The sequence below is a fragment of the Pelodiscus sinensis genome, unplaced genomic scaffold (assembly GCF_049634645.1).
Source record: "Pelodiscus sinensis isolate JC-2024 unplaced genomic scaffold, ASM4963464v1 ctg60, whole genome shotgun sequence".
Taxonomy (NCBI): Eukaryota; Metazoa; Chordata; order Testudines; family Trionychidae; genus Pelodiscus; species Pelodiscus sinensis.
Genome location: NW_027466001.1, coordinates 717,220 through 743,743, shown reverse-complemented (window position 1 = coordinate 743,743; position 26,524 = coordinate 717,220). Strand labels below are relative to the sequence as shown.

General features: G+C 62.8%; 1 protein-coding gene across 3 annotated transcripts in view; it reads right to left on the bottom strand.

The window, feature by feature from the left end:
* ZMYM3 (zinc finger MYM-type containing 3) overlaps positions 1 to 26,524 on the bottom strand; it is a 60,681-nt gene that overhangs the window by 7,669 nt on the left and 26,488 nt on the right. For 2 of the 3 annotated variants that reach the window (XM_075918002.1, XM_075918001.1), the window contains exons 2-21: positions 18,109 to 19,002; positions 17,656 to 17,699; positions 17,305 to 17,377; positions 16,605 to 16,896; positions 16,318 to 16,495; positions 15,725 to 15,937; positions 14,958 to 15,108; positions 14,541 to 14,656; positions 12,118 to 12,204; positions 11,659 to 11,809; positions 11,110 to 11,282; positions 10,347 to 10,512; positions 8,053 to 8,111; positions 6,830 to 6,974; positions 6,253 to 6,368; positions 5,998 to 6,172; positions 5,582 to 5,728; positions 4,548 to 4,651; positions 1,584 to 1,752; positions 1,342 to 1,493 (exon numbers count right to left, since the gene is read on the bottom strand). In XM_075918002.1, the coding sequence (XP_075774117.1) occupies positions 1,342 to 1,493; positions 1,584 to 1,752; positions 4,548 to 4,651; positions 5,582 to 5,728; positions 5,998 to 6,172; positions 6,253 to 6,368; positions 6,830 to 6,974; positions 8,053 to 8,111; positions 10,347 to 10,512; positions 11,110 to 11,282; positions 11,659 to 11,809; positions 12,118 to 12,204; positions 14,541 to 14,656; positions 14,958 to 15,108; positions 15,725 to 15,937; positions 16,318 to 16,495; positions 16,605 to 16,896; positions 17,305 to 17,377; positions 17,656 to 17,699; positions 18,109 to 18,985 (3,588 nt within the window). In that variant the 5' untranslated portion in view covers positions 18,986 to 19,002. The remainder of the gene's footprint in view (positions 1 to 1,341; positions 1,494 to 1,583; positions 1,753 to 4,547; positions 4,652 to 5,581; positions 5,729 to 5,997; positions 6,173 to 6,252; positions 6,369 to 6,829; positions 6,975 to 8,052; positions 8,112 to 10,346; positions 10,513 to 11,109; positions 11,283 to 11,658; positions 11,810 to 12,117; positions 12,205 to 14,540; positions 14,657 to 14,957; positions 15,109 to 15,724; positions 15,938 to 16,317; positions 16,496 to 16,604; positions 16,897 to 17,304; positions 17,378 to 17,655; positions 17,700 to 18,108; positions 19,003 to 26,524) is intronic. The other variant, XM_075918003.1, reaches the window with a different exon arrangement.

The following is a 26,524-nucleotide window of genomic DNA, read 5'->3' as shown; positions in this document are numbered from 1 at the left end:
AGGCTCGCCTGTACCGGGTCGCGTCCCAGACCCGAGGGGCCTGGTGGGGACAGCGCTGGAGCCCTGCGAGGGGAAGGCTCACCGGTACCGGGTCGCGTCCCAGACCCGAGGGGCCTGGTGGGGACAGCGCTGGAGCCCTGCGAGGGGAAGGCTCGCCTGTACCGGGTCGCGTCCCAGACCCGAGGGGCCTGGTGGGGACAGCGCTGGAGCCCTGCGAGGGGAAGGCTCGCCGGTACCGGGTCGCGTCCCAGACCCGAGGGGCCTGGTGGGGACAGCGCTGGAGCCCTGCGAGGGGAAGGCTCGCCGGTACCGGGTCGCGTCCCAGACCCGAGGGGCCTGGTGGGGACAGCGCTGGAGCCCTGCGAGGGGAAGGCTCGCCTGTACCGGGTCGCGTCCCAGACCCGAGGGGCCTGGTGGGGACAGCGCTGGAGCCCTGCGAGGGGAAGGCTCACCGGTACCCGGGGCGGTTGCGGGTCAACAGGCATCTCCACAGACCTTCCTTGGGATTTCTCCTTAGAGCTTGCAGCCGAGGTGTCCCAGCGGCATGGAAAGGGCCTGGTGGCCAGTGGGTGTCAGGCCACGGACCCGCTCCTGATGGTGAGATGAGCCCCCCTCCTGCGACCCAGCGTGCTCCAGGAACAGCCCCGAGTGGCTCAGGCGATGGACAGCGAGAGGAGGAAGATCCCCACCTGGACCCCCAGAGTCTCGGGCTCCAGGGGAGCACGTGAGCAGCTGGCCTAGCCCCCTGGAGTGCGAAACGGAGAGGGCCGGGGGCAGAAACGCAGTCCCTGGCACAGACTAGGCCTGTGCAGTCTGGTGCAGGAAACCAGCCCTGGCAGCAAGGTGACTGGTGGTGCCCAGCTGGGGAGCAGCGTGTGTGGCCTGACAACACGGATGCCCGAGAAGTTCCTGGCACCACGGAGATGCCCTAACAAGGCTGGTCCTAGCCCCACTCCACGGACTAGGGAAGGGAGACGGACCCGCAGGCTCAGCAGCTGGCCCGTCAGTGGGGCTATGAACAACACAGTCCTGGCACAGCTCAGGAAGTGGCTCCGTAGCCGCCTGTGCCGCCTCCGACAGGCACCCGCCGGAAGCTGGGTTTGGCCAGGCCTCTGGGACACCTGGCTTGACTGCGGTCTGAGCTGGGCCACTGGACTGACCCAGCACAGGCATCCCTGGCAGGGCAGAGGCAGGGGCGAAGGGGGAGGAGAACAAGAGGCCTGGGAAAACAGCCCTGAAGAGCAAGCCCCCAGCTAGAGCCCACAGAGCTGCTAGGGCCTGGGGGCAGGTCTGTGTGGGGAGTGGGGCCAGGAGAGGCGGGGGGGACCATGCAGCCCCTACCTGCTGGATGCCCAGGCAGAGGTAATAGATGCTGTCTGGCTCGTAGCGCTCGCCGTTGGGCCGCGTGATCTCCTTGACAAACTGGGCCAGGCCGTAGTTGAGCTCGGCCGCGGTGCAGGCCAGGATGTCCTCTTTGATGCGCATGGGCTTGGCTGCGGAGACAGAATAGAGCAACCTCAGGCTCCTCGTGTCAGGCCAGGCCCTGGGGCTCTGCTCTCCCCACTGGGCGCGGCAGCACTTACGCCCGAAGCGCAGCTCCTCTCCCTTGCTGGACTCCCCGCCGGCGTACTTGGCCTGCACCCAGCACTTCCAGGCGTTCACTCCGTACGAGTAGTTCAGTCCTGTGCAGCTGGGCTGGCTGCTCATGGAGTCCCGGGAGCAGCTTTCGGAGAGCACCAGGCGCTTCTGGCCCTGCAGAGAAGTGCACCGTAAGGCTGGGCGTGCCAGAGGCAGGCGTTACTCCCAGTCCCGGCGCCCCGGGGCAGCCACAGGCTCAGAGACCTGGGACCGGGCATGCTGTTCTCCAGAGCGCCCCCAACCGCAGCGGTGAGACGGGATCAGTGGGGAGACCAGCAAGAGAAGGTCACATGGGGGCCATGTCCAGACTGCGGAGATAAATCCAAGAAAGACACGCAAATTGCAAACCGCGTTCTTCCCCGGAAGAGGCGTTTCCGCCATTTGGCGCGTCTACACGGGGCCAAATTTCGGAAAAACCTCCTCTCCCAGCACGTCCCTTCTTCTGAAACAGCGGACGCACTCCTTGGGTGTGCCAGAGCGTTGCCAGGGTACCTCCGATAGCCCGGAAAAGCTCTGCAACGTAGGCATGGCCTGGGGTGTGAGCATGCCTGGCCCGCAGGACACGCCACCCTCAGCAGAGCAGCCCAGGCATGGTGGGCAAAGAAGTCATTAGGGCAGACTGGTGGCAGCCAGGAGCATGGACGGTCAACATGAGAGCAGCCCGCTCCCGTGCAGCGCCAGATGCACACATTCAGCGAGGCATCGGAGGCTGTGAAGTGCAGCAGCAAGTCGGCAAGGCGCAGGAGCTCTGAGATACCAAGCTCTCTGGGTCAGTGCACTCACCAGGGCGGATACAATTCAGATTTTTAAAAAACGTTTTAAATCTATAAAATACTAAACGTTTCATGCAAGACGAGCAGTGACAATTAAATCTCCCAGACGTGCTAAGTCTCGTGCAATGAGGTAACGGCTCTGGTCTGCCCAGCCGAACTACCCGCCCTTGCCTCTTGAAACTTCTGGGCTTTCCATCCCTGTTTCTCAGCAAACTCAAGTGACACGCAGCCAGAGCCAGGCTGGGCCACGCTGCTTCTGTGCCGTGCTGCGGTGGAGGCGCCCTGGGCCAGGCGCGGCAGAGGGCGGGAAGACACGGACTAGGGACAGAGGCAGCAGACAGACAGTGGAGTGGAGAGGGGAAGAAAAGGGAAGACGTTCCTCAGCACACACACAGCTTCCTATATTCCCCTCCGCCCTTGCCACAGAAAACCTGCCCTGACTCCCGGGTGCGAGAGCGTCTGGGAAGGCCCGGACGCAACGCACTCCCTGGGCGAGAAAGGAGCCATGCCGAGAAGACGGTGCAGGGCCCGGCTGCAAGAATGAAACCTCGTAAGGAAAACCGCTCCTTGGGAAAACGGAACCCAGCGAAGTCCGGCAGCCCCTACCGACTACCCAACCCTGCAGCCTCACATGCCAGTCTCTACGGTGCTGCCGGGCTATTCGTTGTGCTCGAGTGTTTTCAGGTACAGACTAACACGGCTCCCGCGCAGAGACCTGCTTCTGGGCAGTCTGTGGCTGAAGAACAATGTGGATCAACGTGGCAAAGCATCGCTCTCAAGACCCTCTCGCTGCCTTTTCGTACAAAACTTCCTGCCTCTCGGGGTGGTTAAACGCTGGAAGAAGTTGTCTAGGGAGGCTGTGGAATCTCCATCTCCGGAGATATTTCAGAGCAGGCTAGACAGACACCTGGCAGGGATGAGCTAGACGGTGCTTGGTCCTGCCACGAGGGCAGAGGAATGGATCCGATGATCTCTCGAGGTCCCACGGCCAGTGCGCTAGGATTCTAGGCGTGTTAACAAGTAAACTCCCAAGCGCTTCGCTGGGGTGGATGTTGCCAGAAAACAAGCGGAGCTCAGCTAATCCTCGCGGCTTGTGTAATTTGTGCCCCAGGTATGCAGGACAGACAGACGCAGTAGGAGAAATCGAGAGGTGCCGCTGAGAGTAATTGTCTTATTTCAGGACAGTATTCGCACCCCTTATTTTGGAACAGACCAGAGCGGTGATGCCGTAAGCCTGCTCCCTATTGGACGTCAGCGTCACTCAGCTTTCCCAAAGGAACCCCGTCCTGTACTTGTCTCCAACAGGGCTGGCTCCACAATGAAGTGCGCCCTACGCACAGTCCGTATTAGATCTGCATCAACCTGACCATGGCAGCGGGAAGGGGAGAGCTAGCAGTAGGGTGTAAGGACACCCGGCACTCAGCGTTCGGAGGTCTTGGTGGCTAGAGCTAATCACATAGAAAATGACAAGAGAAGAGTTTCAGCACAGCTGCCAGCCAGCAGCTCAGGAGACTGTGCAGTCGCACGTGTGAAACATCGGTGTAGCGCGGCAGATTGCGTTTAGTAAACAGAAGTGCCATTGTGCGCCATTTAGTTCTTACCACTCCTCTCGCACTGCTCCCGCATCGGCAGCGTGGCGCAGGGAGTGAGTATTATGGGCTATTTCCTAAACTAATAAACATCTAAACAAAGGACAGAGTCCCCCTTCCGTGCTGTACAAGGCATCCTGCGCGGTCAGTTAACGTGTAAGTGATCAGATCAGCACCATGCCCTGAAGAAACAGGTGAAGAAGCAGCCGTGGGAAACCTGATCGAAACCCAGGATTTTTGCAGTGATTTCAATCTGCAAACAGCATCCCCAAGGTCTGCGTGGAGCCCCAGGAGCAGGACACAAGGCGGCAGGCTGGCTGTTGTGTTGTGTTGCACTTAGAGCCGAGCAGCCTTTCTCCCTCGGAAGGGAAATCTGGAGCCAGAGGGCACCTAGCAGGTGTCCAAGGAGAGAACCCAGCAGCTAGGCTGCAGTCCCCTCAGTGGCCACCCCCCCTCCTGTCCCCACCAGGCCTGAGCTGACCAGCCCCCCACAGGGCTCAGCAGGCAATGCCCACGGCAGCCCCACACACGCCCAGGCCGCGCTCACCTTCCGCACGGCGCGAGGCAGGTCTGCATCGGTGGAGACGTCGTCTGGCCCCACCAGCCCGCAGTCAAAGAGGAAGTCCACACTGGGGTTAATGTCCAGAGGATCTGATGGGAAACAAGGCAGAGCAGAGGGTTTAGGGCGGGGGGACCCTGCCAGACATGCGGTCCCTCCAAAGGGACAGAGCCAGCTGGGCTAACGTGGGCGTTACCCAGGGACCCCGGCCCCGGCCCCAGCCAACAGCAGCACTGACAGCACCAAGCGGCAGAGCATGACGACTCCGGGGCCTCTGACAGAGCGCAGCACGTCACCCCAAGGGTCCCTCCAGCCTCTCCCCTTCCAGCACCACGGCCAGGCCGCTGCCCTGCTGGCTGTTCCCTCAGGCCCACGGGGCTTGGCTCTTTGGCGTCTCCCCTCCTCAAGTGAGGGGCCTCCTGGGACCAGTGAGACAGCAGCCATCGAATGCCCGAGAACGGCCCCACTCCGCGCTGCGGCTTCCCTGGGGGAGCCCTAGACGGGCCAGGCTGTGCTCCGCCCTACTAGGCACTGCTGGGGGGACTGGGAGGGATGCTCCGGGAGGCAGGCTCCGGCCACGCAGGGCTTTGCCGATGGGCTCCTGCTTCCAAGGCGGTCCCCTCCCCCGCGGAGTCGCCTGCTGCACTCCCTTCCCGGGCTCCCGGCCTCTAGCCGGCCACTGCCTGACGGAGCTCGCCCCGCTCAGTCTCTTGGCTCCAGCCTCGGGGCCTTTCACGACGTGGAGACGCAGCAGAGCCGAAGCGGGAGTCTGCGGGACCCGACACCCCCGGCCTGGCCTTCCGCGGGATTTGCTGCTACCCCAGCTGCACCTCCCCCGCCCGGGAGCCTGACTCGGCAGGGCCCAGCCACCTTCCCTGCGATACGCAGAGACTCCAGCGCGGCCACGGCCCTCGGCCGCTCCGCCCCAACCGCGGCAGCCCGTCTGCCTCCCGCTGCCAGGGAGAGCCTGGGCAGCAGGGCCCGGCAGGCCGAGCGGACTGCCCCGCAGCACCTGCTCTTACTTTTCGGGAAGTCGGCCTCCAGGTCCTGGCCAGGCTCATCCAAGACGTTGGCCATTTTGACCGCCATGGCTAAGACATCGTCTCTGGCTGGCCCGAAGAGGTCGCAGTCCTCCAGCAGGCCCTCGGCGCTCTGGTTACTCACCAGGTCTGCGGGCACAAGAAGGGCTCAGGACACTCCCGTGCCGCCCAGCCTGCCCCCAGGCACAAGACTTGGACAGACTCTCAGGCTGCAGAGCCTTCTCCAGTGCCCACCTGGAAGACGCTATTGCCTGGGCCGCGCTGGCTCGAGGGACAGGGACTCCTGTCCGCCAACAGGGCTGCAGACGGAGTCGCGGCTCCTCGGGTGTCCCCGCTCCCGCCAGGCTGGGCAGACGCCGAGCCGGACAGACGGGCTGGCTCCCAGCAAAGAAACCTACCACACAGGTCTGAGGAGGCCTTGTCCAGCTCCTCCGCCTCCGCAATCATCTCGGCCATGGCCAGGATGTCGGCCTCCAGGGGGTTGGAAGGGATCTTCACCTTCAGCTCCTCAATGGTCTCCACGATCTTGTCCGTGTTCTCCAGCGTGGTGGGCAGGAACATTGGCACAGGCACCTACCAGACAGCGGTCAGAGCCGGCCGTGCCTGCCCCAGCCAGGCGAGGGGAGAGGGCTCAGCGCGGAGCGCCTGCTTACCGGGACAGGCATGGAGAAAGGCACGGGTACTTTCTGGCAGTACAGATGCATAGGCACAGGCACGAAGATCGGGACGGGGATCGGCAGCACAATCACCTGGGGCTTCCAGTCTGCCTCTGGCACGTAGCAAGTGACACGTCAGCGCCATCGCATCTCCCCCGCTGGCTGGAAATCTCCTCTCCCCCTCCCCCCGCGGCCTGCACGCCCCTCCTCCCAGGGACCCGTCTGGCAGCGCTAATGGCACGCAGGGGCCTGGCTCCCCGACAAGGGAACGCCATGAGCACCGCACCGGCTCCCCAGGCAGGCGGGCTCGGATCCTGCCGCTGCCCCTCTTCCAATACGAGCCCGACCCTGGAGCAACACGCGAGGCCGAAGATCCCACTGGCTCGGGAGGAGGCCGACGGGGAGGCTGGATGGGCCTGGCAGGGTTCCCGGCAGGGCTACTGGAGCAGTAGCCAGGGCCTGCACTGGGCTACTCAGCAGGGGTGGCTGGCAGCTACTGGCGAGCTGCTCCGCCTGCCCTGCGGCCCAGGACTCCCAGCCACTCCCCCCCTCCACAGGAGGCACGTGCCCGTACCTGTCTGACAGCCCTTGGACTTCACTTCTACCTTGCAGGACACCCCCCGGTTCTGCATCAGCGGTTTGCACATAGCAGCCTTGTTCTTGCGAGGCGTGGCCGGCGCCGGGGGCGGCACGGGGGCTGAGGAGGCCTTTGCCGACAACTGTCGAGACCCAGAAGGGAGAGTCTGTGTCCTAAGCGAACACCCCCAGCCCTCGCGGCAGGACTCTGCTCCCAAAGCAGCTGCCACTAGGGCCTCCCACGCAGGGGGCACCCGCCACGCCCAGCCCCCGCGGGGGAGGGTACCCGCCAACGCGCGCACCCGCCACGCCCGGCCCCCCGCGGGGGAGGGTACCCGCCGACGCGCGCACCCGCCACGCCCGGCTCCCCGCGGGGAGAGGTACCCGCCGACACGCGCACCCGCCACGCCCGGCCCCCCGCGGGGGAGGGCACCCGCCGACACGCGCACCCGCCACGCCCGGCCCCCCGCGGGGGAGGGCACCCGCCGACACGCGCACCCGCCACGCCCGACCCCCCGCGGGGAGAGGTACCCGCCGACACGCGCACCCGCCACGCCCGACCCCCCGCGGGGAGAGGTACCCGCCGACACGCGCACCCGCCACGCCCGGCCCCCCGCGGGGAGAGGTACCCGCCGACACGCGCACCCGCCACGCCCGACCCCCCGCGGGGGAGGGCACCCGCCGACACGCGCACCCGCCACGCCCGGCCCCCCGCGGGGGGGAGGGTAACCGCCACGCCCGGCCCCCCGCGGGGGAGGGTACCCGGGGACACGCGCACCCACCACGCCCGGCCCCCCGCGGGGGAGGGTACCCGGGGACACGCGCACCCACCACGCCCGGCCCCCCGCGGGGGGGGGTACCCGCCGACACACGCACCCGCCACGCCCGGCCCCCGCGGGGGAGGGTACCCGCCACGCCCGGCCCGGCTGCATGCTCAGGGCCAGAGGCGCCCCAGCCAGCTCGGAATGCAGCGCCAGCAGCCCCTGCCCAGGCAGTAGGGAAGGAGTTTGGTCCTTCTGGGGCCCCAGGCCTTTGAGAGTGAAAGAACCAGCCCTCAGAGCTTCCACCTCGGCCCTGCCTGACCCATCGCCCAGGAGCCGCACCCTCCTGCCCTCCCTGGGGCTGGCTCCCAGCAGCCCCCGCCGGCTCGGCGCAGATAGGCAAGGGCAGTCCTGGCTCCCAGTGCGCCCCAGCCCCCCTGCTGGCCCACGCCAGGCTCACCGTGTTCGTCTCTGCTCTCTGCGGGGAAGAGCCGGGGGGCTTGGGCTCGGGAGTCTGGCCTGCAAGGAAGAGAAGAGCCATGAGCACGCGCTGCGCTCAGGCAGGCGGGTCCCGCCGCCACCGGCAGAGGGGCAGGGCCTGCCGTGCTCTCTGCTCGCTGGCCAGGGCTGCGCCTGCCAATGTGTTTCTAGCCCACTCTCACCCCACTGGGAGCTGGCTCTCCCCAGCCACCCCTCACAGCAGGAGGGCAGCACCTCCCAGCTGCCACACAGCCATGGCTGAGCCACTGGCCGCCCAGGCCTCAGTCTACCCTCTGCGACCGGGCGCGCCTGGCAGGAGGCCGGCAGACAAGCAATGAACGGTAATGCTGAAGCCCGCCCGGCCGGCAGCCACCGGCCAGAGCCGAGCCCACGCAGCAGCCGTTTGCTCTTCGCCCCGGTGTCAGCCAGCGTGTCCGGAAGTGACCAGCCGGAGCGCGCCGGGCAGGGCATGGACAGAGCTGGAGCTCACCGAGCCCCGGAGCGAGAGGCGCAGGGCACTTGCCCTCCAGTGCAGGGCAAGGAGCTGCCACCGGCCGGCAGCTGGGCACGTGCGAGCACAGGCCACGTGGGGAGTCCAGCTGGGCGGAGCAAGTCTTGTCCCAAGACTCCTGCCACGGGGCTGGCAAGCGTCCCTGCTGGCCTCTTGGAGCTAGCCCAGGCGGAACGGAGCCCTCAGCCTGCCTGCCCCGGGAGCCCAACGCCCTCTGGCCATGCCTTTCCTTGCAGAGCCTCCCTGCTAAGTGACCAATCCCCCAGGACCTCCGCCTGGCTCCTGGGTCCCTCCTAGCGCCAGGCCAGGGGCACGAGGGCCACTCAGGGCGGGTCGTGGGAGAGCCGGCGCGCAGCTCTGGGACGTGGCCCGAGGCTCTGGTGCCCACAGACTCAGCCTGCAGAAAGGCAGCGGCAATGTGGGGCAGCCTCCGCCTGGGCGCAGCCAGGGGGCCAAAGGGACGAAGAGCTCCGGGAGTAAGCAGCCCACAGCTCTCCCGGCCTGGCTAGGAAGTCAGGCCTGCCCCAGACAAGGTCTTGGTCCCTTTGATTCTGCGGTGGCTTCCGGAGAAACGGGGACGAGGCTGGTGGTGCCAGCGTGCTCCTCTGCGCTCTCACCTGCCTCCGGACCCAGCTGGCAGGAAAGGCCTGTTCTGCTTCCGGCTGCCCAGGCAGCACAGAGCGCCCTGCGGGAGGCGGGCCCCTCGGACCCATCGGCTCTGGGACAGGCAAGTCAGCCTGCAACTGGGACCCTGGCCTGAGCTCAGGGGCTGGCCACCGGGATGCAGAGCTGACCTAGGTCAGCGTGGCCCCTAAGGCAGCCGGAGGAGCCGCCAAGCCTGGCGCTGCCCATGCACGGCCACTGTGCTTGTCGAGTCCCGTGGCCAGACGGGCAGCGCTGGGGGCATCTCAGATGACCAAGGGGGAACCAGAGGGATGGGGGTGGAGAACAGGCCCCAGTATCAGGACTGTCCCTATACAATCGAGACATCTGGTCGCCCTAGAGGAGCCCCGCGGGGAGGGGCTGGCTGATCCTGGGGCTAGGGCCAAGGGGGCGCTGCCGGTCCCTGCAGCCTGACTGGCTCGTGCGGGTGCTCCCATGGCAGCGGCCCCTCCAGGGCAAGGAGGGACGTGGGGGGCTGCAGATACGGGCCGGGCACTAGCAGCTTCCCCTGCAGCTGCGGCAGAGACAGCGCAACGCTCGCCTGGCCTGCGCCTCGGCCCCCAGCGCTCTGTGCCAGATTTCCACATCAGCCCAAGCCCCCGCAGGAGGTGCAGGGCTCTGCCCTGGCTCCTGGCCTTTGCTGCTCCCATGTTAGCGGGCAGAGCGCTCAGGAACACACCACAGCCTGGCTGTCTACTGCCCTGCCCCCGGCTGGGCTCTGGGGCCAGCCCATTCCTGCCCCTGCTCTCTGGAGAGGGCCCCCAGCCCGGGCCAGGGACTTGCTTGGGGCAGCAGGCTCAGGGGATGGCGGACACATGGAACATGCCGGGTGAGGTCTGGCCTCTGGCAGTACAGCACCTTCCCCTGCCTGAGGGAAGAGCCCCCCCAGCACCCCCTCCTGCGAGGTCTCCCAGCCTAGCACGGGGGGGGAGGGGGGGGGTGTCACACCTCACTGGCCCCAGCCCTGTAAATCAAGCTCCCGCCAAACCCGAGCGTCCTGGCCAAGAGCGAGAGCACCAGGCGGCGCCGGCCTGCCCCAGCCACAGCGCCAAGGCCTTCTCCTCAGGGCCAGGGCCGAGGCGTCCCCCCCCCCGACTCACTGTTCAGCAGGCTCTCGGGCCCCTTCTGCGTGTCCAGGTTGGGCTGGTTCTGTTGGTTGTAAAAGCGCAGCAGACACTGCTGGTTGCAGAAGTGTTTGATTTGCCCCCGCCAGTGGATGGTTTCCAGCAGCTTCCCCTGACGCTTGCAGGCGTGGCACCGCGCTGCCTAGAGCCCCGGGCGAAGGAGACAAACAACCAGGTCAGGAACCCACGGCCGAAGCTGGGAGCATCCCACAGAGCCGTGTCTGGCAGCATCAGCCGTGAGCTTCCTCACAGCAGTGTCCCATCAGCGCCAGCCGGGGCCCCCCACAGCAGCACCAGCCGGGGCCCCCAGCAGCAGGGCCCCCCACAGCAACGCCAGCCAGGGCCCCCCACAGCAACGCCAGCCGGGGCCCCCCACAGCAACGCCAGCCGGGGCCCCCCACAGCAGGGCCCCCCACAGCAGGGCCAGCCGGGGCCCCCAGCAGCCAGGGCCCCCCACCGCAGGGCCAGCCGGGGCCCCCAGCAGCAGGGCCCCCCACAGCAACGCCAGCCAGGGCCCCCCACAGCAACGCCAGCCGGGGCCCCCCACAGCAACGCCAGCCGGGGCCCCCAGCAGCAGGGCCCCCCACAGCAGGGCCAGCCGGGGCCCCCAGCAGCCAGGGCCCCCCACCGCAGGGCCAGCCGGGGCCCCCAGCAGCAGGGCCCCCCACCGCAGGGCCAGCCGGGGCCCCCAGCAGCAGGGCCCAGCCCTCCAGCAGGAGGCAGCCCGGCTGATACGGACCTTGAAGTACCACAGCAAGTATTTGCTCTTGCAGTCCTCGCTGCAGAAGTCCCAGGTGCTGCCCTCCAGCTGCTCGGTGACGGCCCGCTGGCAGGTCTGGGAACAGTAGGTGCAGGTGATGCAGCACAGCCCCAGGTTCTTGGTAAAGTCCTGTTTGTAAAGAAGCACACACCCTGCGGAGAAACAATAGGAGTGAAACCTTCCCAGGATGCACTGGGGGCTCCCTGGGCTGCACCAGGCGCGTGGAGACAAGAGCAGAGCGCTGCTGGGGGCAACCCTGCCCAGCCCCCGGGGCTGGGGACAGAGACCGCAGGGCGCTGGCCCCTCTCACCTCGCTGCGCCTAGGACGGGCGCGAGCGACTCCAAGCCAGCACCTCCAGGCTCCGAGTGCAGGCGCCGCCCGCCAGGCAGGCCAGCCCAGACGCAGGAGAGCAGGTGTGAGGACAGGAGGTGCCCCCGACAGCCCTCCCCGAGCAAGGCCTGGGCCACGCCTGCCCCCTGCAAGGCCCCTCCCGGCCGTGGGGCTGGGCGCAGGCTCTCTCCACCTACCTTCGCTGCAGAAGTTCTTCTCCACCCCCGAGAAGCGGATCTTCTCGTGCAGCAGCTTCTCCTGCTTGCAGTGCTCACACTGGGACACCACCCCCCGCAGCCGCTTGAAGTCCTCGCAGCAGTCCTTGCAGCAGAACTGGTACACCTTGTCCTGCCAGAGACACCGCTGCCCGGGTCAGCCAGCCCGGCAAGCCGGAGCGGGACCACAGCACTGGGTAGACCAAGGCGCAGCCTCCCAGAACGGGAGCTGGGCCCAGCCTGTGCCCCGAACGTCAGGAGAGCGACTGCCACAGCCCCCGCCAGGCTGGGCTGCCAACTGACCTGGCCCAGGAGGCTGAGACGGGTCCCTGCCCAAGGGGGGCTCCACTCCAGCCCCTCCACCCCCCATTCAGAGGCAAAGGAGGCTCCGCAGCCCCCCTGCCCATATCCCCAGAGGCCAGGGGCCCCGTCCCATCTCACCTGCCAGTCCAAGATCTCCGGCTTCCCACTGAAGAGATTGTGACAATAGTGACAGTTGAGGTGGATCCCCCCTTCGGGGCTGGTGCGCTGCAGGGAGGGGGAGAAAGGTTTGTAGGGGCAGATGAACCCAGTGTGCCCCCCAGCTGAGGCGTTCCTGCCCAGCCCCACCGCACCCACTGGCCAGCGGCTCCCCCAACTCTGCCTGCCAGCACAGATTTTAGGGACCATCAGAAAATCCAGCCTGGACTGAGCCCTAGAACCTGGCTTGCGTCGAAAGCAGATCTTGCAGGGAGGCATCCGGACCGCACGGACGGAGGAACCCCACCTCCCTGGGAAGCGTGTGCCAATAGCTAGTCGCCGCCCTGAGACACTGGCAGGGTCAGGGGCTCCTCACAGGTCTCTGGCTCCGTCGATGGCAAGAACCGGAAAGCTGCGTGCTCTAGGCCTGGGCTGTGGCGATCTGCAGGTTCGTCAACACAGCAGACCCTGAGAGGGCCCCCAGGGACCACGAACCAGAGAAGGATCGAAGGCGCCCGGCCAGGTTTATTGTTAAGTAAAACGCAGTGACAGCTGTCAGGAGACTACTATGCACACGTACCCCTAACAATGGGGGAACGACTCGCCCAGCGGGAGGTCCCACTGCCCCCCAAGATACCACCCTAGATACAGGTACAAACAAGCTACACATCACTGCTGACGCTGTCAGGGAACCACCCTCTGACGCTTCCTCGACACCACCCAGCAGCCTGCACCTTGTGGCTTGATTAGCTCATCTCTAGCTGTCATTTCCTGGACCTGGGTTGGGATCTGTGGGGAGCGGGTACCAAGGGCTTAACCAGCTGGTGGTCCCATCCTTTTGGAATGTGCTTTCAACTTCTGCCCAGCGCCAGTGACTGCTCTACAGTCGATGCCCAGCGCCAGTGACTGCTCTACAGTCAGTGCCCAGCGCCAGTGACTGCTCTACAGTCGGTGCCCAGCGCCAGTGACTGCTCTACACCTATTACCAATGAGTGTTTCGCACGCTCAGCCCTGTTTGTGCCAAGTTCTGTGAGCAGGGGCCTGCCTCTTGCTACATCTTAGCTCTGCTTTATGTTAGCCATGGTTTGTCCATTGCTAGCTAGGCCTCGGGCCTCAGACCAGGCCTGTGCTACCTGAGCATTTGTTTTAGGCCTTCATCTTCCTACCGCTGATGCGGTCTTTCTAAATCTGACGGTGTTTAGCTTAGGCTGCCAGCATCTGATTCTCTGCTAGATTAACTAGCCCCGTATTTCCTCCCCCAAGACGCGCAGATGCTGCGACCAACTCACTTCTCAGGCGTCTGACAAGCTAAATACGTTGGCCTTGAAATCTCTCCCTAGCACACGGGACCCTCACACCCGCTCTGGGGCTCTGCTGGGCGCCCCCCAATGTTTCAGTGGCCTTTCGAAACCGTGGACACCCGAGCTGGACACAGTATTCCAAGATCTGCCTCAGTCAGACGGGACGTCCCCTCCCAGCTCCCCAGTTGTGATGCCCGTTTACCCGCCCAGGAGTCACGTTAGCATCACACTGGGAGCTCCCCTCGGCTGCTTGCCTGAGAACCCAAGACCCTCCAGAGTCCCTGCTTGCCAGGACACGGCCCCCAGAGGCTGGCCCCCTTTGCTCCTAGAGGCATGACTCCCGTTTGGCTTCGTTCAATGGGCCCAGCTTCCCCAGCAAACCGGACCACTCTGATGCCTGCCCGCCCTCACCATCACTTCTCACTGCCAAGGTCTGGCTCAGCCGCCAAGCCTTCCCGCAGGGGTTGCTATTTCCTTCCAGACCACCGATGGAAATGCTGGCCCTGGGCCGAGGAGACCAGTCCTGTCAGGACCCCACTAGGCGGTGGTTCCCTGGGGACAGGGGCTTTCCACACCGTCCGTGAGCCATTCCACGTGCGCGTGGCCGAGCCGTTTCTTTACCCAGCGTGTCACTCCGAGAAAGCCCTTCCCAGACTCCCCCCGCGCACCACGCGGCTGTCGGCAGCCATCCCCCACCGGCCGTTCTTCCCCGCTTTGCCAGGGACCGGCGGCTGGCCAGTGCCCAGGCCACTCTGAACGGACCCCTTCCTCAGCGCCCCGATGCCCCCATAAGGCCAGAGCTCTGCTCCACCGCCTCGTCCAGGGCTCCCGGGGGCGGAGCTGGAACGGTGTCCTCCGCACACGCTCTCTGCCACCCCCTCGTTACCAGTGGGCGAGCCAGGCGTCTCCCCCGCCCTGTGCCCGCACAGCCAGTCGCACTCTCAGCACTGCAGCTGGCACAGGCTCACGCGCAGGAGCCAACAACCAGTGCTACCCCTGCACTGAGCCAGAGAGTTCTCGGGAGCAGCCCCTGCCTCCCGGGGCCCTCTGCTGGGAGAGGAGGGGGCTCCGGACCCCGCCCTGACAGGAAGAACGTTTCAGTACCTGGAATTTGGTCCAGCAGCTGGGGCTGCAGAACTGGTACACGACCCGGTCAGCCTTGTTGTAATAGCAGGGCTCAGACAGGCTCTTCCTGCAGAAGCTGCAGGGTCTTGCGGGACCTAGCGAGACAGCACAGCCAGCGGTGGCAGCAGCACGGAAGGGGGGCTGTTCCCACCCACTCTCGACACCTGGGGCAATGCCGGGCTTGGCCAGGGCAGAAATGTCGCCTCGGGACAGGCAGGCCATAGCAGCCCCAGCGGGGAGCCCAGCCCGGACTCACCCAGGACTCTGCTGCCCGGGAGCCCAGTCTGCATGAGCCGCCACCGGTGCCCTGGGTCTGTTGGCGCCACCTCCGCTCTGCACCTCCCGCCGACGGGCCCCAGGGCAGTGACACTGGGCGTGGGGCTGGCACGCTCTTACCCGTCAGGCCCGACTGCTTCACTTTGTGCGAGGTGGTGCAGCAGATGGAGCAGAACAGACCCATCTTGCCGTTCCGGTCCACGTTGGGCAGCATGTCAAAGTTCTTACACAGCGTCTTGCACCACATGCAGGGGTACACGCGGGTATTCTTCTGCGGGCACAACGCACAGCGCTCGAATCCTGCTTCCCTCCACGCCACGTCCTGGCTGGCCCTAGCCCACCCTCACCCCTAGCCTCTTCGCTGGCCCAAAGGCAGCTCTCCCGCCGGGGCTCGCAGGAGCATGCAACAGGGATGCCAAGCTTGGACTCTGCTCCCCTCAGGTCACAGGCCCTGGCAGCTGCTGGCAAAGCCCGAGAGCAGGCCACACTCTCCTGTACCCTCCAGGAAATCCGCGGGGGCCATGCTAGCCTGGGGCACCCATGGCTAGATGCAGAAGAGGCCCCTCGCCGGGAGCACGGTGTAGCACAGCTGACTAGAACTAGCTCTGGGCGTGCTTGCCACCACAAGGAGCCAGTTCTGTGCCCTGACAGCCAGCCTCACTGGGCTAGCGACCGATTTCTCCAGCCGGCCCCCAGGCCCTGGGCCAGACCTGGGGAACTGCCGCCCTAGCAGCAGGGGTAGGCTCAGAGCACCTCCCGGGGTGTGCGCTCAAGGGAGCCCCTGGGCACCTGAGGGGCCTGGCGTTGCTGCCACAGCAGAGGGGCGCCCTGCGCCGAGCCTGGGAAAAGCCTCGGGCCAGGGAGGCGGGCACCCTGCAGCCCCTCACCTTCTTGTAGCTGCCGAGGCAGGTGGAGTTGCAGAAGCGTTTCTGCTGGCCCTCGTGGAAGAGGTACTCCAGGGGCAGCCCCTTGTTGTAGATGTAGAGGCCGCAGTTGTCACAGCAGTTGGTTTTCAGCCCCTTGGTGGCGCGGAACTTGGTGAAGCAGGCGTCGCTGCAGAGCCGGTGCACCACGTTCCCGTTGCTCACCTCGTGCTGGATCTGCACACACACCGGCACCGGCTCCCTCAGGGCAAGCACGGGCAGGGCGGGTCCCCGGCTGGCCTGGGCCTCTGGCCAGGAGGGGCTCTCGCCGCTGGGCAGGCTGCTCCTCCATCAGGGCAACAGAGCAAGTGGGACGGGGAGCTGCAAGGGGCAGCCTGGGGCCCAGGAGAGAGCAAACGCTGCGTCTCCACGCCTGGCGGGGGAACCAGGCGCAAGGAAGACTGAAAACAAGGCCCAGTCTGACGCCGGCGCGGACAGGCTCGGCCAAGCCCTAGCACGGGACGAGCAGCTCGCGGGCACCTGGCTGGTGCGGGCTGCTGCGTCACCTCCAACGCCAGCGCCAGGACTGAGCGCTGGAGCCCCTGGGCTCAGCTTACCTCCCCAGGCTTGTGACAGACACTGCAACGGCTGGTGTCCGAGGCCTCTGCAGGCTGCGGGGCTGGTCGCTGCTGCTGCGCCTCGTAGAGGGAGAGGCACACAGAGGTGCAGAACTCGTGGAAAGAGCCGCCCGAGCCAATCTGGGCCACAACCGAGTCCTTGGTGTTCCAGATCTCCCTGGGGACAGGGAGGGACCGGTCAGTGGGGGCAGGGGCTGGCTTGGGAAGAGTATGAGGGTGGGCAAGGGGCCCGGGTGCCTTGCCGGGCGGCAGGGGGGGGCACACACTTTTTACAGAAGGTGCAGATCTTCTTGCCGGCTGGCTTCTTGGAGAAGGTGGTGAGGCAGGAGCTGGAGCAGAAGAGCTGCGGGAGCCCCTTGCGCTGGTAGGCTGTCTGGCCCTTCTGCAGGGGAGTCCGGCAATTGGCACAAGTCATCTTGGTGACGGTGGAGCGGGCAGCCCGCTGAGCCATCTGTGTGCGCAAGGACATGCGGGTCGAGCGCCGGGTACGGAAGGGAACAAAGTCCTCGTCGTTGGGATCGTCCACCATAGCGTCTGAGTCCTCGTCAGAGACCGGGACTGCGGGCGGGGAGAGGGAGAGAGATTCCCTGAGGGGCTGTGTCCAGACCGGGGGAACGGGGGGAGGAGCCAGGGACCTTGAAACACCCAAATGTGCTGGCGAGCCCCCCGGCTTGGGCACTGCTGTCTGCGCCGTGGGCCCAGCACAAGGGAAGGGAGCGGGGGGCTCAGCTGGCACGCACGGGCCCCGGCTCCTCGGCGGCCCAGAGGAAGGCACCGCAGGCCCTGTGCATCCCAGAGGCAGAACCGGACGATTGCCCCAGGGAAGCCCTGCAATGAAGTCGCGCTGACGCCCGGTGGGTGGGGGAAGGGACAGAGCTGCCCAGGGGACCCTGCTCCTGGCTGGCAGGGGCCTCCCAGGGCCGTGCTCACAGGTCCCCTTCCTGGCGGCCAGCCCAGGGGACTTACTGCTCTCGGAAGAGTTCACGGTTTCAGGCCTGGCTGCCTCCGACCTCCTGGCTCGTTCGCTTCTCTTCTGCTCCTGGAAGACACACAGAGAATATTCAGCCCAGCCGCCGTCCAGGGGCCTAGGGCCCGAAAGCCTTGGCCACGGCCAGGCCCCGCTCCAGGCTCTTCCTCCCACCCCCTCTGCCCCAGTCCCTCGGGCTTTGCTGCGCCTAGCAGGGGCCCTGTGGGCTTGGCAGGTGGCTTATGGGGGAGGGGCCCTGGCCTGGGCAGCGGCAGGGAGCAGACTGAAGCCACCTGCCCAGCACAGAGAAGGCGGCAGCCCGAGACATGCACACTGCTTCCCGGCCTCACCTTCTCAGCTGGCTGCTCACTCCCCTTCCCGGCCAGGGCGTCTCCTGCAAGGGAAAACAGCACACCTGAGCTGCCGCCCCTTCTCTCCAGGGCTCAGACCACAGCGGCAGGGCTCCAACCCCCGCCAGGCTGGGGACTGCAGAGCCACGTGACGGGAGACCCACGCGTGGGGGCGCAGGGAGCAGGCCGGACGCAGAGCAGGGGCAGCGGCAGCTCTCACGTCTCCGTCCTTGAAGCCAAGCTGGCGACGGACTCTGTAAATACGACTGTCTGGGAAGGGAGGGGTGGGTGCAGGCCCCTCTCCCTGCTCAGCCCCTCCTGCCAATGGTGGTCACTTGCACTGCCCAAGCAATTCCCTCCCACGCCTGCCCCATCAGCAGGCAGAGAGCGCCCTGGCTAAGGCTACAGCTGCCCAGGCCCCCGCCGCTCCGCACCGGTGCAGCCAGTACCCACCTGGGGAGGATGACTGTGCGACTTCCTGTGCTTGCGGCCCACCGCTCTCTTGCCTGAGGGCGTTCCTGCCATCCTCGTCCCCCTCCTCGGCCTGGCCTTCAGCAGCGTGCTCCGGGGGCAGGGCAGAGGGCTGTTCTAGCCCCTCTTCTGCTGCTGACTCCTCTTTTTGCACAGGGGAGCTTTTCCTTGGGGCCTTCAACCTGGTCTTCTTTGCCTGCTTAAGGCTGGGCTGGGGCAGACCCACTGGCGAACTTGCGAGTGGTGTGAAATCTTCTGCGGGTGCATCGCGGCTCAGCTCCCCTGCCCCAGAAACAGGCTGCCGGGGGGACTCCAGGCTGTTGCCATCACAAAGCGTGGGAGTGGCAGGAGCACAATCATCTTTTGGGTCTCCGGAGTCGTATTTGGGTTTATCTTCCTCTTCTTTCCACGCTTCTGCCAAAAGGTCTTCCCTGTCCAGCTCAGAGGAGTCCCCGTGCCCGTCCGCCAAGTCCTGGGAAGAATGGGCCTTGTACAGACCCTCCAACCCCCCTGGTTTATCTAGAACCATCAAGTCAGTGGCTTCATCTAAGTCCTCTAGAACACCAGGTTTCTCCAGAACACCCAGGACACTGGATTTATCTAGATCAAGATTGTTTGATTTGCTGAGACCAGCTAAACTGTCTGCTTTCCCCAGAAGGTCCAAGCCCCCGTCTGCAGCCACCGGCTTGCTCGGACCCCATTCCCTCTCAGGGGGCTGGGGAACTGGCACTTGCGGGGTAGAAGCTGCCTGGGAGCCCAGCAGATCTTCTCCGAAGTCCATGTCTGCAGGGAGATCACCGAGTGGCTTCTCAGGCAGGGAAAGGGGGTCCAAGGATCCGGGGAAGTCACCGGGATCCATTGAGAGGCAGCAGACACCTGGGAAGGAGAAAGGCAGAAAGGCCTGTCACACTGCGGGACGCGCCCTGCGCAGCAGCCCCTGGAAAGCTCGGACGGACCCGGAGCCGACCGGCTCACTCCACTGCCTGGAGAAGGGCCGCCCTGCGGCAGGAGGCACCGCCCGGGGAGCGCGCAGTCAGCAGACATGCAGAGGAACTCGGCTTCCATTCGGAGCGCAGTGGGACGGGAGCCCTGCCCGCCCCTTCGGTATTTACCAGAGCCAGCGCCCCATGTCACTATTCCTCCCAGCCAGGCCATCTCGCCGCCAGCAGCTGTAGGAACCCCCTTCGATCTATGCAACCCACACCATGGAGACGGATTATTCCCAAGAGCTGGAAGTCCTAAACCACCGGGAGAGAAGCGATCCCTCCCGTCACCCACCTCCAGAGAAACAGAGGCCAGGGACACCATTCCTACCCATCCTGGCTAATCGCCATTGCTGGACCTATGAATCTAGCTAGCTCTCTGATAAACCCTGTTACAGTCCTAGCCTTCACAGCCTCCTCTGGCAAGGAGTTCCACAGGTTGACTATGCGCTGTGTGAAGAACTTGTTTTATTTGTTTTAAACCTGCTGCCCATTAATTTCATTTGGTGGCCCCTAGTTCTTGTATTATGGGAACAAGTAAATCACTTTTCCTTATTCACTTTCCCCACACCACTTGTGATTTTATAGACCTCTCTCCTAACCCCCTCAGTCTCCTCTTTCCAAGCTGGAAAGTCCCAGTCTCTCCTCACATGGGACTCATTCCAAACCCCTCATCATTTTAGTTGCCCTTCTCTGAACCTAAGGGAGCATCTCTGGGTCCCAGCTGTGCAAAGTGCTGGGTTTCTGCAGGAAGAGCCCTTCTGGTAGGGCTTAGCATGGGGGAGTTCCGACTGAAGATAGAACAAACCAACACGGAAAAGCTTACGCTAGTCGCTGGAAGAGCTCCGCTGAAACAGGCATGGAGCATGCTAGACCGCAAGGATGCACCAATCTGTGTGACCTCTGCTGAAATGAAATCACATCTGGGCTCCTCTTTACAAGGGGGATTGAAAGCTGAAGCCAAAGGGCAGAACAAGCATGATCAAGGGCCGAGGAGAAGCGGAGAGGGAAACACACACGTCTGTGCTAAGCAAGGACAACCACCACCACGACAGGACAGGTGGGAGAACCCACAAGGAGAGGGATCCCGGGAAGAGTCCAGCTGGACCAACTGCCCAGTGCAGCATCTTCTCTTGGACGGGGCAAGAAGCCCCCAGAGCAGGCGTAAGACAAAGCGGCGCTCTACCCCCGAAGAGGCAGCCTTGAGGCAGGGGGTGCAAGTGCCTTCCAGCCGTCGCCACCAAGCACTAGTCGAAGTCTGGATACTCGCAAGTCACGGGGCCAGGCTCTGATCCCGCGGCAGCAAGTCCCCCTGGCCGACTCCAGCCCGTGGAAAGGTATTTTCCTTTTCTTCGTTTTGAACCTTCCGCCTTTTAATGCCACTAAAACTGCACGAGAGAGGGACAACGAGCTCCTGCTCTACCAGTCTTCCCTTCCAGACCTTCCTCCGCTCCTCTTCGGAGGCAGTGCGCCCCGCTTTCCCGGCTGTCTGCAAGAGCGGCGGCGGCAGTGCCATCACTCGCGTCTTGCTCAGAGAGTAGCAAGCACGTGCAGGCACCCCTCAGCCTTCTCTCCACAGCTCTGTGCTGCGAGGAGGCTGGGCCAGCACACGCTCTGGAGGAGCTGGGACCGGCCACACTAGCGGGCTGTGTTGAAGCCACATCACAGCTGGAAGGAATGGAGCCCACTTGAAGTTCATATGATCAAAGATGATTTTACGATGATGCGGGGGCAGCCGACTCCTCGAGAGGGCATGTGTCACTCATACACCCACACAGTCCAGCATCAACTACAGCAGGTGGGCACATACTGGCCCGCAGGCTAGATCTGGTCGGGCTGCTGCCACTATGTTTGCCTGCACCTCCGTAGGTCTCGGTGATGGCAGCTCCCACTGGCTGTGGACCACACTGCTTCCCTCCGCTCAGACTGGCCAGGAACGGGAGCTGCGATAGCTGCTTCCTGCAGGGGCGCAGGTAAATATAGCAGCAGCCCTCCAGGGTCTACCTGTGGCGAACCACCGCCGTTGTATTGCCCACCCCTGGACTCCAATAGGGTGCAGCAAGGAGGAACCCCCAGAGAGTTTCCTCCCTCAAGCATGTTTGCAACACAAGCTGATGAAGGGCAGAATCTCTCCTTCTTCCCCTCCTCCCACAGCAGAAGAGCCAGGTGCCATTCAGCTGGGGTTCATCTCCAACCAAGCTGCAGGAAATGGACATGTGGAGCAGGCACAGACCTGGGGCACTGTCAGCCGACAGTCGGGGGGGGGGAGGGGGGAGAAGAGAGTGTGTGTGTGTGTGTGTGTGTCACACCCGAGTCTTTAACTGCTGGGACACAAGGCCCCGAGAAGTTTAACGTCCGTGTCTTTACCGCTAGGACCGGGGTCCTGTCGGGGAGGGCAGCCAAGAGGCTGACAGACGCCCCAGAGTTTATAGGAAGAGCTTATTACATCTCAGATTTCAACTGCTAGGATACAGGATCCCTGCACATCGAGCAGTCTAGGGAAGACTGAGAGATGCTCCAACGGATCTGTCACCTGGGAGTGACACGATCCAAAACGCCCAAGCTCTCCCTATACCTGTCCCTTATGACCGGCTGAAGTTCTTTTAAATTGTGCTTGGTTCTGTTACAGGTATAGGAGGCAAGATCCGGCACCTGCAGCCTAACAGAAGAGTGGCAGCTGAGCCCGCAACGATTCACTTGGGTCTCTACTTCTCCGAAGACATCGTCTCCCGCAGGCCTGGCTCCTCCACATGAGAGTGGCACAGCTTTGCGTGGCCTATGAGCACACCAGCCACGGAGCCAGACCCCCATCCCTTTTGCATGCTGCCTCCTGCCAAACAGGAAGGAGCAGTCTCTTCAGGAACACCAAATCGGAGATGCGCCTCGCAGAGAGAGAGAGAGAGAGAGAGAGAGAGAGAGAGAGCAGGAGAGAAAAGCCCCTGGGTGTGGGAAATCATAGAATCATAGAATCATAGGACTGGAAGGGACCTCGAGAGGTCATCGAGTCCAGCCCCCCGCCCTCAAGGCAGGACCAAGCTCCGTCTACACCATCCCTGCCAGATGTCTATCTAACCTGTTCTTAAATATCTCCAGAGAGGGAGATTCCACCACCTCCCTTGGCAATTTATTCCAATATTTGACCACCCTGACAGTTAGGATTTTTTTCCTAATGTCCAATCTAAGCCTCCCCTGCTGCACTTTAAGCCCATTACTCCTTGTCCTGTCCTCAGAAACCAAGAGGAACAAATTTTCTCCTTCCTCCTTGTGACACCCTTTTAGATATTTGAAAACCGCTATCATGTCCCCCCTTAATCTTCTTTTTTCCAAACTAAACAAGCCCAGTTCATGACGCCTGGCTTCATAGGTCATGTTCTCTAGACCTTTAATCATTCTTGTCGCTCTTCTCTGTACCCTTTCCAATTTCTCCACATCTTTCTTGAAATGTGGCGCCCAGAACTGGACACAGTACTCCAGCTGAGGCCTAACTAGTGCAGAGTAGAGCGGCAGAATGACTTCACGAGTTTTGCTTACAACACACCTGTTGATACAGCCTAGAATCATATTTGCTTTTTTTGCAACAGCATCACACTGTTGACTCATATTCAACTTGTGGTCCACTATGACCCCTAGATCCCTTTCCGCCATGCTCCTTCCTAGACAGTCGCTTCCCATCTTGTATGTATGGAACTGATTGTTCCTTCCTAAGTGGAGCACTTTGCATTTCTCTTTATTAAACCTCATCCTGTTTACCTCTGACCATTTCTCTAACTTGCTAAGGTCATTTTGAATTATGTCCCTATCCTCCAAAGAAGTCGCAACCCCACCCAGCTTGGTATCATCTGCAAACTTAATAAGCGTAACCAACCAGTGGTCTGGTGGCACTTTATAGCCTAACGAAACACGTCGATGGGAGCGTGAGCTTCCGTGGGCACTGCCCGTGATCCCATCGACGTGTTCGTTGGTTTATGAAGTGCCACCAGACCATTGGTTGTTTTTATTTTCTTTCCTAAAGACGCCCTCTGCCAGAGTTCTGAGAGCGAGCCGCTAGGACGCTGGAGCAGCGACCAGCATTAAGGATCACACGAGCCCGCAGAACGGGGGGATTTGTGCAATGCACTAAGCAGTGGAGAAGGACAATTCACAAGTAGGTGCAAAGTACAAATGTGTGGAATGAGGCACAGAGACCAAGCACAGACAAGATTGGTCACTCTGGGGGACATTCAATCTCCTATACTAAAAAGTCTACAAGCATCTCCGCACTGTGGGACGGGCTGTCCTCCCCTGTGCCATCACACCCAGCTCTGTCCTTGTCAAGTCTGGGCCAGGGCTGACCCCTCCCGGCTGCGGCCTCAGCATGCTCTGTCCCTAAGGCAGCGGAAAAGCAGAAGTTCTGTGGCTTCACTCGGGGCTAATCAGGCCTTATTCTCCAGCATACAGGAACTTCTTCACCTGGAAGCCCCTGACTAGGATTCCACTGGGCTCTGGCCCCGGCCTTCGTTTGGGGCAGCCAGAAACCTCCTCCATCCCTTGCTGTTACCTCTGTAGCGTCCCCAGCTCCTTTGTCCTACTCCTCCCGCTTGGCAGCTTTTCACGAGCCTGCTGGAGAACCCCTCCCGCGCCCTCCCCCACGCTACAAAATGAAGTTGACCCTACGCGACACCAGCATACAGCTGGCGCAGTAATTACACTTCTGCACATCTGGACCGCACTCGTGCCGCCTCAGTACCCGCACGGACGCAGAGAGCAGACACCCTGGCTAGCTGTCCCGTCAGGAAGCCTGCAGCACCAGCGCAGGTGGCTTGGGAAGGGTTTCCAGTGCCTCATGGGGTAACTGTCAGGCAGAAGCAACTGAGAATACTCTGCTCATGTCCCACAATGGAGTTTTCTCCATCCTGTGAGGTTTCATGCCTTTTCAAAATCCCTGCAAACCCACACGTTTGCCACGTCTGTGCAAAGCGTGGACCCTGCCCAGCTCCACAAACCCATGTCCGTGCAAAGCGTGGACCTTGCCCAGTGCCACAAACCCACATATTTGCCACATCTGTGCGTAGTGTGGACCCTGCCCAGCTCTGCACTACTGTGTGAGCACACTGTGCCTAACCCCGCAGTATTTGCAGAGCCACCCGCGGAGCTGCAGGTCACAGGACAATTGCGTGGAGGCTGGGGCTGGCCTTCACAGAGCAGCTGCAAATGGCGGAGCACCAGTTCTAGGCCCAGGAAACAAGCCCAGCCTGACGGGATTGTAGCACTCTGAGGGCATGTCTACACTACCACCCTAGTTCGAACTAGGGTGGTAATGTAGGAACCGGAGTTGCAAATGAAGCCCGGGATTTGAATTTCCCGGGCTTCATTTGCATAAAGCTGGGCGCCGCCATTTTTAAATATCCGCTAGTGCGGACTCCGTGCCGCGCGGCTACACGCGGCACGGACTAGGTAGTTCAGACTAGGCTTCCAAGTCCAAACTACCGTTACTCCTCGTTTCACGAGGGGCTGGGATGGCGAGCGGGGGCTGTAGAGGCAAGGGCCACATGTCAGCAGCTGGCCCCAGTTCTTCAGTGCAGCAATAGCACAGAGCTGACTGGTAGCCAAGAAGCACGTGGCAATGCGATTGCTCACGCTCTACCAGGAACACCCTGGGAGTTGGGAAATCCGCCACACTGTGCTCCAGGTCCTCAGGGGCATCATGCTACAAGAGGGCGGGGACTCTGGGCAACGTGCAGGAGCCAGGGGACGGCTGGGGAACAATGGGGTTCCCAGTCGGTGATGGGGGGGTAGATGGCTGGAACCAGAGCCCTTGCCTGAATACATTCACAGAAAAGGAAACTTCTCTATGGGATGGCCTGTGCTGGTGGCTCTCCGGGGACATCGCCGGCTGGTCAGGGAAGGGCACGCTGCACGTCCTGAGGAGTACAGGCCTGCTCAGAACACTGAAAGCCAGGGTGCTTTCCTGACTAGAGGGTGACCAGTGGGGATGCTGGTCCTGGAGACCCAGCCTGAGCCTCAAAGCCACACGTCAGCCACCTGGAGAGTAGCAAGGAGGGTTTGAATGACAGGCTCACCAGGTCCAGCCTGACAGCTGGACTTGCCTTTGGCAGGACACTGGTGCTGCCAATTCACGAGACTGGACTGCACTGAGAAAAGAATCCCAATAAATATGGCTGCCTGCTGCCTAAAAACTGGGAAGCAAAGGAGGAACATTTCCGACAAGGGGAAGGCGGAATGGCCGTCCACTGTTTGGATCAGCCAGACACCAGAGCTACAAGGAGAGCTCACCAGGGAGCCTTCCCATGCCGATTTCAGGAGGGACCCACAGGGATGGATGCAGCAAGATCATGTGAAGCCAGGCCATTGTTTTGTTTGCACCCTGGGACGAGCCGTGCACGGAGGGCTCTGTGTGTAGGAATATACCATGGCAAATGCACCTACTGCTATTAGCTGTGAATGATGTCAGTGCCCGCCAGCAAACGTTGGGTGCTAATAAAAATGAATTAAGTTTCCATAAATAGACATTTATTCCAAAGCCAGGCAAACAGACGTATCGGTAAGTGAAGGGAACTATAATGCCAGGGAACAGAGTCTTTGGAGAAGAACCAATGGTCAGACCCGGGCCAGGTCAGCATACGTGCAGCTGAGAATGGCTGTACCCCCCCAGGTGGGGTGGCGTGGGCTGGCGCCAGAGTGCAGTCCCTTATGGGCTGCAGAGGGAAGCAAGCCCAGGTCTGTGGAACCTGACGCTCGACCAGTGTCTCCAGCTCGTCTGATGCGCGAGCCTGGCTTGCTGCACATCACTGTGCTTTGCCTGCCTCTCCTCTCTGCTCGCCCTGCTCATTCTACCCAGGAGGGTAGGCCTCCAGGCTCAGTCGCTGGAGCGCCAGAGGACATCATCCCATGTCCTCTTTGGGCCTCAGCCGCTCTGCTCGTGTGGATGGAGAGAGCCTCCAGGCTGCAGAAGATGCAATGCACAGAAGTACTATTGTGAGTGCGTTCACAAGAGAAATTGAAACTTGGCACACTGAACTCATGCTCCTTGATCCATGCACGTTCAAAGCACAGCTATCTCCCAGCGTGAGCCTGCACTAGCAAAGCAGACTGCAGGCTTACCAGACATTCCTGTGCCTGCACAGGGCTCGCGGAGACTGGCTCGACTGCTCCATCGTCAGAACTATGTCCTGGCTCCCCAAGTCCCCATCCCTCATGTGCCTCCCTACTGTTCACTTCGAGGCCTCGCTACACCGCAGCGCTCTTGACGGCGGCGGCGGCTTCGCCAAGCATGGCAGGCAGCAATCTGTAGAAGCAGCACGCCTGCAGTGCCACGCCAGGCCTGCGTACCTGGCTGCCGGGCAACGGAGTTCAACTCAAGGACCAGAGCAGCGTCTACGCCGACAGGCATCCATCTAAGCGCTACACCTAGCACA